At 41.5% G+C, this 11,985-nt stretch overlaps 1 protein-coding gene across 1 annotated transcript in view; it reads left to right on the forward strand.

The window, feature by feature from the left end:
• The window catches only part of LAMB4 (laminin subunit beta 4), a 118,398-nt gene extending 113,784 nt beyond the window's left edge, over positions 1-4,614 (forward strand). The window contains 1 exon segment of the mRNA XM_018047504.1: positions 3,871-4,614. Coding sequence (XP_017902993.1) covers positions 3,871-4,010 — 140 coding nt within the window. The 3' untranslated portion in view covers positions 4,011-4,614.

The raw sequence follows: 11,985 nt of genomic DNA on the forward strand, positions 1-11,985 counted from the left end.
TTCCAGAAAGGAGCCCTGACTTAACTTGACCAGGTCAAAGTGAAGAGAGTAGAGAGTGGGCCCCAGTCTATAGCCAAGATCCCTCTGCAGAGCTTTGTGTCAGTCAGGATCCTAGCAAGAAATGAAAACACACTTGGATACAATTCTGGATCGTGTGTTTATAAGCAGAGTTGTCTCAGTTAGGTATTCAACACATCACAAACTGTTCCCCAAATTTAACGTCTTAGAACAACAAGCATGCACTGTTTTTCTGTGGGTCTCTCCTGGGGTGTTACTCAAGCAGCTGCGTTGGCTGATGGATCATCTGGTAGGTCTGCCAGGGCCCAGGACTGGCTGAGGTATTGCCTCTCTCCACCGGGTCTTTCAGCTCAGGTTGCTTGACAACCTGGTAGTTACAGGGTTCCATTAGAGTGAGTAGAAGGCCCAAGGTTCTTGAGGTCCAGCAACATCATTTCTTCTGCTTTCTGTTGGTCCAAACATCTGGCAAAGAAAGCTAGACCTGGTTTGAGGGGAGAAGGTAAATAGGCTGTATTTCTTGTCAGAAGGAATTAGAATAGAAGCACAGGAATTAAGAGCATCAGCCAAGGGCGTGGAGGTCCTGGGTGACCAGCAGAGAAGCCATTAGCATCCCTGAAGAAGCCACGAGAAGCAGGAGTGTGAGTGCTAGAAAGCAGCCCTGGGAACACCAGGGCAGAAGGGAGGAGGCCGCGTTGCAGGAGTTGGACTCAAAAGATGGCAGAACTGCCAGAACCCTGCTGCTCCCCAGGGATGCAATCTGCTCACTCCCCTCCCCCCGCCACCCATCACTTCTCAGAACCGCCTGGCTGCCAATTGTGAATGAAAGCCAGAGGTCAAGGGAGCCAGGTGATGTCATGCAGGGAGGCTGGCTTTCCAGGACAGGCAGGATGGGGAATGGATCTGGTGGGGCAAATGAAGAATATCCAGCATGCTCTTATTAAATTACTTGGTAGAAACACCAGGATCTATTAATATTTTTCTCTTCGTACAAATAGTCTTCTAATGCTAAAACCCCTCTTTAATCCCACATGGCCTGTATGCGAAAGTTTCTAGTGATTGATAGAATGCTCATCACCTACCATAGCAACTTCTTAGTCTTTGAACTGCTGTGACTACTAGAAAGTTGGTTTGTTTTTGTTTTTGTTTTTTGGTTGTGCCTTGCAACATGTTTGATCCTAACCAGGGATCAGACCCATGCTCCCTGTGTTGAGAGTATGGAGTCTTAACCACTGGACCACCAGGGAAAGTTCTTTATATTCAGACAGAATCTTCCTTCATGAAGCTTTCATGTGCTGGTTTTATACTATGTCCTCGGGATGACCAAATGTGTACATTCTGCTTTTCTGCCCACAAGTGCTTGAAAATAGCTATAGTACATATCCTGAATCTTCTTTCTCCATTTGAAGCATAACCAGTTAATTCAACTTTTGTTCACAAGACAGTTTCATATTTCTTCAGCAATCTAGCTTGTAATGCTACATGCTACATGCTAGTTTGACAGTAACCCCAAACCAACTGAGTATCCACATGTGATATAACCAAGTGAAGCGAAACACTTACTTCTTTCTTTTAGAAGTTCCACTAAAGAAGGTCAGTTTCTTTTCTAAAGGCCACCTCACACTGTTAACTGTAGCTCTCTCTACCTCTTTCATCCACTACACTATGAGCTCCTGGTTAGGCTTTACTATAATTCCCAAGCATTTGTTGGATAAAGAACAGATAAGTAAATGCTTGGATGGATGCATGCATGGATGAATTCATGGATGGGTGTGTGGATGGATTTATGCAATCATAGATAGGATGAAAGGATGGATAAGAGTGAAAGGCATTACTTTGCTTTTACTGTTCAGGGACTTCAGTATCCAAGAAGAATGAATAAATGTACATGTGTTTAAAAATGTCTTCAGGCTTTTTTACTGAAAAATTCAGAAGCCCTAAAGTGATGGAAACTTGTTTAAAAAGTGAAGTTAAAATAACAAGAATAAACCTTTGGAAATACAGTAAGTCACCATGTCCAACCAAAGCTCATCATCTCTCTTCATTTCTAATGAAATCTATTTCTCTTTAGACAAAAATACCAATTTATCTGCTGATTTGAGTGAAAACCTTGAGAAATCTGGTGAAAATAAGTGATTTATGCATTCAAACCACAAAATTAAATATGCCCTTAACTGACATATAAATCCCTGTATTTTGTATAATGGGGGTATCTAGGAGTAATCTATCAAATAGAAAGATATCATTTAATCCGTTTTCTTTTTTTTTATTTTCTTTTTTAATTAATTTTTATCGGAGTATAGTTGATTTACAATGTTGTGTCTCTGCAGTAGAGAAAAGTGAATCAGTTATGCATAAACATGTATCCGCTCTTTTGCAGATTCTTCCCCCAAATAGGTCATTACAGAGTATTATTGTAGTATTGTGCTATGTGGTAGGTTCTTATTAGCTTTCCATTTTATGTATGGTAGTGCATTTACATCAATCCCAGTCTTCCAGTTTTCCTTCCCCCGCTTTCATCCTTGGTAGCCATGTTTGTTTTCTACATCTGTGACTGTTTCTATTTTGTGATTCCACATATAAGTGATATCATGATATTTGTCTTTTTCTGACTTACTTCATTCATTATGACAATCTCTAGGTTCATCCATGTTGCTGCAAATGGCATTATTTCATTCTTTCTTATGGCTAAGTAACATTCCCTTGTGGGCTTCCCTGGTGGCTCAGTGATAAAGAATCTGCCTGCCAATGCAGGAGACAGAAGGGATGCAGGTCTGATCCCTGGTTTGGGAATAACTCCTGGAGGAGGGCATGGCAACCCACTCCCATATTCATGCCTGGAGAATCCCATGGACAGAGGAGCATGGCAGGCTACAGTCCATAGAGTTGCTCAGAGTCAGACACGCCTGAAGCGACTTAGCACACACATATGCCAGTGCAGGAGACGTGGTTTAGGTCCCTGGCTCAGGAACATCCCCTGGAGAAGGAAATGGCACCTACTCCAATATTCTTGCCTGGAACAAAATATGGAAAGAGGAGCTTGGGTGGGCTGAAGTCCATGGGGCCGCAAAAGTTGGACAACACTTAGTGACTAAACAACAACAACACCACTCCCTTGTATGTAGGTACCGCATCTTCTTTATCCATTCGTCCATTGATAGACTTTTAGGTTACTTTCATGTCCTGGCTATTGTAAATAGTGCTGCAATGAACACTGGGATGCATGCATTTTTTTCAAATTATGGTTTCTTCCAAATATATGCCCGAGTGGGATTGCTGAATCAAATGGTAGCTCTATATTTAATTTGAATGGAAGCACAAAAGACCCCAAATAGCCAAAGTAATCTTGAGAAAGAAAAATGGAGAAAATTGAGAAAGAAAAATGGAGGCATCCCGAGTTCAGACTATGCTACAAAGCTACAATAATCAAATAATCAAAGCAATGTGATACTGGCACAAAAACAGAATATAGACCAATGGAACTGGGTAGTAAGACCAGATAAATCCATGCACCTATGGCCACCTAATCTATGACAACAAGGAGGCAAGAACATACAGTGGAGAAAGAAACAATCTCTTCAATAAGTGGTGCTGGGAAAACTGGACAGCTACATGTGAAAGAATGAAATTAGAACATTCTCCAACACCATACACAAAAAGAAACTCAGAATGGGTTAAAGACCGAAACGTAAGACTGGATACTATAAAAATTCTTAGAAGAAAACATAGGTAGAACACTCTGTGACATAAATTGCAGCAAGATCTTTTATGATCCACCTTATAGAGTAATGGAAATAAAAGCAAAAATAAACAAATGGGACCTAATTAAACATTTCCTCCATTTTCTTCTTTAAGATTTGGAAAAGAAGATCTAAGCTTTGAAACTTAGTAAACAAGAAAAAGCTGATCAGCTGAAACAGTTGGAAGATCAAGTCATTGCCATTAAAAATGAAATTGTCGACCAAGAAAATAATTATGCTACCTGCTACAGTTAGGTGGAGTTAAAGTACAGAATCATGTGTGCCTTCATTTCTGGCTTCTGATGAGCAAACCTGAGGAGCTGTGCTGAAGCTGAGAAGCACAAATGACCAGCCTTTTCTGCCTCCTCCTCTGAGCCCTCTCCTTGCCCAGCATGGCTGGGGAGTGAAGTCTGACCAAGGAAATGCCACTTCATATGGAATAGAAATGGAGTAGTAAAAAGATCATCTCTAGTTTCAGAAAATTTTGCTTTTGCCTTCCTCTCCTTTCATAGCTTAAAAATAATGACTTGCATGTTACAAGTGTAAATCTATAAATAAGTATGTATTTATACTCATTTCAATCCAATGGCCTAAGTGTTAAATAAGTTGCTAGCACTTGGGGTTGGGGGAGTGGGGAGTTCTAATCAACAGGCAGGATGTTTCAGTTAAACAAGATGAGTACATTGTAAAGATCTACTGCATATTATACATATAGTCAGCGATAACATATTATACACTTAAAAAGCAATGAGTATAAATCTCATATTAAATGTTAACAATAAGATAAAAATGAATTTAAACAAATTAAACTAATATCTCTAATACTAGAATGGCATAAATATGGATGGCATATACTAGATTGGCCTATATTTTATTTGGATATGCTTTGTCTGTAAAACTCTTACTCTATTCTGAATAAAATGCATACAATTCAAAATATAACTCATTTTTACACCCACTTTCCTATGTATTCATTCTCTCAACCAAAGGATTCTGTTTTCCCCAAATGACACTAGAACAATATTCTAGTGTTGGAATATTGAGGAAGGAAGATAAATATTGAGCTACTTTTCATAAGTTGTCTGCAACCACATTTGCTGTAAAAATCTGCTTATTTTTAAAAGACTAGTCATCATGTTATTGTTTAGTATAAAAGATCAGATTGTTTCATTTCAAATCTGCTTATTTTTAAAAGACTAGTGATCATTTTATTGTTTAGTATAAAAGATAGGATTGTTTCATTTCAAAATGGATCTGTTATTTCATATTAACCTGTTTTGCATGTATGTTATAGAATAGAGCACATTGTGAAAGCTCTCCTTCAGAGGGATTATTTTAAGAGAATTTGGCTGCACATTTGTGAATAAGAAATAATATACATCAGTATGAAAGAGAAAAAGCAGCTGGAACCATTTCCATTAAGGGCTGACTCTTAACAGATGGATTTAAAAACTCAACAAAGGGGCTTTATGATTACATATAAATATGAAATTTCTCTAGATGTAGGTTACCAAGGAAAATCACAGTTTCCCTGGTGATTCTTAAGAATGGGATGAAACTTTTCTGCAGAAACAATCATCCCAGAAATCTCTCTTGAAATATATGATTATAATCCTTCACACATTTAGCGCTTGGACTTTTGGAAATTTCCACCAACAGCACACAGAGTGAGCCAGAGTCGAAGAACACAGCTATCACAAAATATCTCTATCCAATATAGACAGTGGAACATGCTCCAACTTTCCCACTGGGATACTGACTTTCAACTTGGTACAAACGATAGACTGAATTTTGCAAGCATGGTGATCTGTTTGCAATAACCATGTCAATTACCTTTTCACTGGGCAGACTGTACAAATAATAGGCAGCAGAGCAAAGAAAGGATTAAAGAGGGAAGAGTTTCTATCCTTGGACTGGGAAGGCTGTTGAGTTCTGGAGAGAGTGAAAATTCCCCAGTCATGACAAAAGCAGTATGATCTGGGGAGCCAAGTGTGAGTGCAAAGGCAAAGATAAATCCATGATCTCTGTGGGCCTCCAGGGATTACAGCCTGATGAGGTTAGGAATTATGTGATGGACTTTGGATAGATGGTGATTAAAAAGTGGTTATGCTTTCAAAACTTTGGTGTTGAAAATAATAAGCGTTGGTTATCTTTTTTAAAATGTACATTGGTGGAAAATCTCATTCCTCAGTAATGTCGGATAAATTATCTTCACTTCTATTACTTGCTGTTCAAGATGTGACCAAGGCAAAGATTCAGTGAGAACAGTATCTCTTATACATTGCAAAGTAATTTGACAATGCATAGCAAGATCTAACCTAAGACCAGTTAACCTTGTACATTAAGAAAAAAATCTTAAACGCAAGGGTGGGAGGGGGAGTTTTGTGGATAATCCACTGCTGCTGCTGCTAAGTCGCTTCAGTCGTGTCCGACTCCGTGTGACCCCTGGTGCAGCCTGCCAGGCTCCACCATCCCTGGGATTCTCCAGGCAAAAGTACTGGAGTGGGTTGCCATTGCCTTCTCCACTGCAGCACTACTTATGGTAAAATGAAAGAAATCCAATAATTAACAGCAAAAAAACCCAAATGCTATGATATTTTCCAGTCTGAGTTGCCTTGATTGCAAATGCTGAAAACCAACGATAGTTTATCAAGCAGGAAGGGAATTTCACAAAAAAGATATAGCACAGAAAATGAAGAAACAGTTGGAGAAAATGTACCCAAGGACAATTATGCATCTGGACTTATATTCAAGATCACACCTCAGGTGACACTCAAGTAAGGATGCTCAGGCTGGCCATGATAGACACTCACCATTATCCTGTTCATTTCCAACTGTCTCTGCACCCTGAGTCACTTTCTCATGACTCAGCATCCCTGATGGAAGTGTCCAATTGGCTGAGCCTTTTCCTGTGCCCTGGCTGCCAGGAAGTGAGAAGAGAAAAATGTCTGCCCCCTTGGGCTTTGGTAGTAGAAAAGGAGTTTGGCCTCCATCTATCTTTGAACTCTTCCAGAGTAAGGAGAGTTTTGCTGCCAGGCAACAAAGAATCACGTTTCCATTCTAGCTTACCTCTTTGGCTTTCTAATACCATAATACATTCTTCATCCCACCTTTCCTTCCAAAACACAAGCATTGCCACCAAACACAATGTCACATTCACTCAGCCATCTGCAAGTACATCCCATGTCTTCAGAGGAACCAACCCAAGGTCCCCCATCATGTATTCAGTGCCTCCAGCTTTCAAGTTGGGTCTTCAGCTGAACTCCATTTCTTTTCCACTTCTGTTATAAGTCTGTCTTGATGTACTGAACTCATAATCAAAATAACAAGTTTCACCACCAACATATGCTAAGTACAGAATAGCAGGGGTGGGGGAATAGATTAAAAAGTTAAATATATTTGTATTTTATAATACAAAATATAAGTATCTATAAAACATCACAGATTGAGAAACACAGATTGAGGTCACTGTCTTCATTTTTATAACTACTCAAGAAGTTGTAGTTGGGGGGTTCTGATTTTTCTTTATGTTCTGTCTTCAGCAAACATCTCTTTGCCAGGTAGAATCACCCAAACCTGCTTTCCTGAGGATTCTGAGTCTTGGAAGGTGGTGCATGAATAGGGGAGGATGCTCCTATGTTTTTCCCTGGGACAGGGCAGGACTAGACTGTCCAGATTCTAGCCACTGTGTCCCAACAGCTCTATTTCCCTTTAAAAATCAAGATCCAATTGAAATTATTATAGAATCCACCCCCACCCCTCTGCATTTTTTGCACCCTGTTTATCATTTAGCATGAGGAGCCTGAAAAACTGGAAATTGATATGCATTCCAATTCAGTAGAACAACTATTATGTCATTAAGTGAAAACATACTTCCTTAGAGACAAGAGCCTAATGTCATGGGTACAGAAAGTAAAATTTTGCCTTTGAGTCATTTAGGCATAATTGTGAGAAGCATCACATATATTTCCACTCTTGATTTTAGATCCATGGATTCTGCCTAAGCAATGCTTCATCAACTTTCCTGGTAAAAGGCATGGCTCAGCTTCCTGTCTAAGAAAGATAATTCGATGTAAGTAGCCAAAAAAGAATTAAGAATATGTAAAGCACCCATAGGTGATAGTCAACTGAAAATATGATTAGAAGAAGATACATTTTAATTCTTCCTATAAAATGCTTACAGGCATCAATATGTATCAATTTCCTTTGCCTCTATTATAATTTTTCTAATACTTTCCTAAATCATCCACCCAGCACTTGGAGGTCTGTTGATGTATGAGGGACCAACATAGAGAAAGCTAGGCTGAATTCTGACATCAAGAGGAAGGGTTGGGGGAAGGGCAGGAGCCAGGAGCCAAAGTTACTGGGAGTAGTGGCCAGATCAACAGAGACAGACTGGAAGATTCAACAGCAGGGGCGGGCAGATAGGATCTAAGATGCTGAATGTGGGAGGTAAGGCAAGGTGCTGAACCATGGGCTGGGTGGGTCACACAGGACTCGGGTGGGCCAGTAAGTGTGACGAAACCCTGTTACCAAAGACCAGCTAGAAACATTTACAGCTCATCTATGAGTTCATTATGAAGATCACGAAAGTCATTATGGCGATCAGGTGATAACTGGTGATGAGGTATCCGATATGGTCCGTTTAGGAAATAGTTCCGTGTCTTCTCCTAAATTAGAAACTACAACTCCAGGTAAAGCCTGGCTCGGGGCCTGTAGGTGAGTGCAACTAGCCAAACCACCAGGGGGCAAGATGAAGTGAAGGGAAACAGACAGTAGAGCCTGGCAAGAACAAAGGAGCCTGATACAGGGCACAGGCTAGAAAGTGCTGTTCATTACCCCACTTCTTTCTTTTGGTAATAGAACTCTCCATGGTTTAACCAGACCCAGGGCTGCCTACTTAGACTATATTTCTCAACCTCCCTTGGAGCTCAATGTGACCTTTGGACTAAATTCTGTCCAACAGGATGTTGGTCAGCTGAGTGTGATTTCAAGGATACAACCGTAAAAGGAAGCTGTTTAGAAATAAATTCACAGACATAGAAAAGAAATTTATGGTTACCAAAGGGGAAAGGGAGGGGAGGATAAGATAAATTGGGAGTTTGGATTAATAGATACAAACTACTATGTACAAAATTGATAAACAACAAGGACCTACTGTATCACACAGGGAACTATATTCAGTATCTAGTAATAACCTACAATGGAAAAGAATCTGAAAAAGAATAGATGTATACATACATGTATAACTGAATCACCCTGCTATATACCTGAAACTAACACAACATTGTAAATCAACTGTAATTCAATTTTTAAAAAAGGAAGCGCTTCGTCCATTGATAGGAAGAATAGGTTAGGTTAGTTAGTGAAGTCATTCAGTCGTGTCCGACTCTTTGGGACCCCATGGACTGTAGCCTACCAGGCTCCTCCATCCATGCGATTTTCTAGGCAAGAGTACTGGAGTGGGGTGCCATTTCTTTCTTCAGGGGATAGGCAGAATAATGACCCCCAAATGATGCCCACATCCTCATCTCTGTAACCTGTAATACATATATGGCAAAGAGAAATTAGGAGTACAGTTGGAATTGAAGTGCCAGTCTGCTAATCAGCTAATCTTGACACGGGGCAAGCAGCCTGGATTACTCAGGTGGACTCAATGAAATCATAAACACTCTTGAGCGAGACACCAGCCGGCGAAGGTCTTGGCTGACGCTTGGTGGTTTTGAAGCTGGAGGGAAGGTGCCCTAGAAGCTGGAAACCACCGGGAAGGGAGTTCTCCTCCACTGGTTGCAGAAAAGAACACAATCATGTGACACCTTGACTTTAGCCCAGGGAGACCTGTCTTGGACTTTGAACCCACAGAACTGCAAGGTAAAGCCATGTTGTTTTAAGCCCTATGTTTGTGGTGATTGGTTACTGCAACCATAGGAAATGAATACAGCTTCCGTTTACTTTTTCATCTGGGCCAGAACATGGTGAGTCAGAAGTAACCATGTAGATGAGGATAACACTGGTGAAACACGGTAGAAGCAGTGTGGGTTCCTGGAAGGTTGTGCTGGTCAAGGTCCCAGCAGGAGACAAGGGCATGAGCCAGACAGTTTAATAAGAAACTGCTGACAAAGATGTGGACAGGGAGGAGGAAAACCATAAAGGATAGCATCCCATGTCCAGCACCAGTCAGGGGGCTATTGCCAGCTTTGGACAGGGCTGAGGGACAGAGGGGGAAAACTATAGACTAGAATGGAGTGTGTAGAAGGGGCACTCAACATGACCTATAGGGACTTTCCCGGTGGTCCAGTGGTTAGGAATTAGCACTTTCACTGCCCTGGCCCAGGTTCAGACCCTGGCTGTGGAACTAAGATCCTGCGAGCTTGAAGGCATGCACCACCACCACCACCCCCCCCCCAAAAAAAGGACCTGTAATTTTTGATTAAAGGATGCAGCCAGCTGTGATGATCTGCAGAGGGTCTTGGGGCACAAACACACTGCAGTCATACTCCTCTCATCCCAAGTCTAATCTGTTGCTAGTGCTTCCCATTAGCTAAACGAAGGGACCAGGTTGATGTGTCCAGATGGCCCAGCCTCCTGGGGCACAGAGAGGGCCAATGACCTTGTGGATTACATCTGCCTGTACCTGACTCGCCTGGACTACCTGCCAGCTTGAACTTGTATGCAATAGAAAAGCAAACTCCTATTTATGGCACTGGGGTTTTGAACTCGGTTAAAGCAGCTGAACCAACATCCTTATTAGTATCTTAAGGGTCCTAAGTGAAAGTGAAAATCACTCAGTCGTGTCTGACTCTTGTGACCCCATGGACTGTATAGTCCATGAAATTCTCCAGGCCAGAGTACTGGAGTGGGTAGCCTTTCCCTTCTCCAGGGGATCTTCCCAACCCAGGGATCAAATCCAGGTCTCCCGCATTGCAGGCAGATTCTTTACCAGCTGAGCCACAGGGAAGCTGTAAATGTCCTAAGGGGGCTTTAAATTCTGTCCAAACTGCTACAACTGCCCCCTCTCTGCCCTGTATTATGGGGACAGGGGACCAAGGGTCAAATGATAGATGCAAATCCTGATATGTCCCCTACATGACCCTAGGCGATTCATAGTCTCTTGAATCTCAAGTCCTCATTTCTTTCATCTTTAAAAAGTCAATAAATAAACCTGGCCTACCCTCAGCCCCCCCCCCCACCCCGCCCCCAGGGTCACAGAGCCAGTTCACATGAAAGGGCTTTGAGAAGAGTGAAATGTGACTGAAATCCTCTAAGACTGCAGTCCCAAATCTTTTGGGCATCAGGGACAATTTTTCCATGGACCAGGGGTGGAGGATGGTTTCGGGATGACTCAAGTACATTACACTTATTGTGCACTTTGTTTCTATTATTATGACGTCAGCTCAGATCCTGAGGCATTAGATCCCAGAGGCTGGGGAGCCCTGCTCTAAGACAATCTCTGCCATGTTATATGTGTTACATTTCCTTTGCCCTTCCGTCATTGCTCCTGTAGTATTGCCCCCCTTGAAACCTCAATTGTTCTCTCTCCTCCAAACCTGACATTGCCTTAAGGGAAGCTCACTTTGCCCTGAAGTTCTCTTTGTCTCTAGTCTGGTTCAAAGCCTTTTTTCTGAAGCGTTCTCTTATTTTGCAGATTGGCTGATAAATTCTACCCGTCTAGCCAGATAGTAAATTCCATAAGAACACAGAGTATATCTTCAATCACTTCTATGTCCCTTTTAGAACTTGGCATAATGCACAACACACTAATTTGTCCATTTACATGGTGACTCCAAAGCATTGCAAGTCAGGCCTTCTGTAGACCACTGCTGAATTAGAAATTTTTCAACTGTAATATGAAACCAGCTCACCATATAGTTCAGCTCTCTAAACATATGTTGTGTTGGCCAAAACATTCGTTCAGTTTTTCCATGGTGTCTTACAGAGTATAATTCAAATCTTTGCTTCCATATTTGGAGGGGAAAATGTCACATGGGAATAGAATACATAAGACAAAAGAAACCTTTTCTGCATCTCTACCACTCATTAGGTAACCCAACTCCAGAGCAGCTATTGAAAACGCTCTCCGAGCTCCTCCCCCATGCCAAGCTCACACGCTCTCTTACGTCCCCTTCTCTTGCCTCTCAAAATTAGTCTCTTCACTTTGCAGTTGGTCACGCTTCTTTCCCTCCTACCATGTACGTGTGTTTACAAGACTGTTGCCATTTTCCAAGTCACA

Source organism: Capra hircus, chromosome 4 (genome assembly GCF_001704415.2).
Source record: "Capra hircus breed San Clemente chromosome 4, ASM170441v1, whole genome shotgun sequence".
NCBI classification, from domain to species: domain Eukaryota; kingdom Metazoa; phylum Chordata; class Mammalia; order Artiodactyla; family Bovidae; genus Capra; species Capra hircus.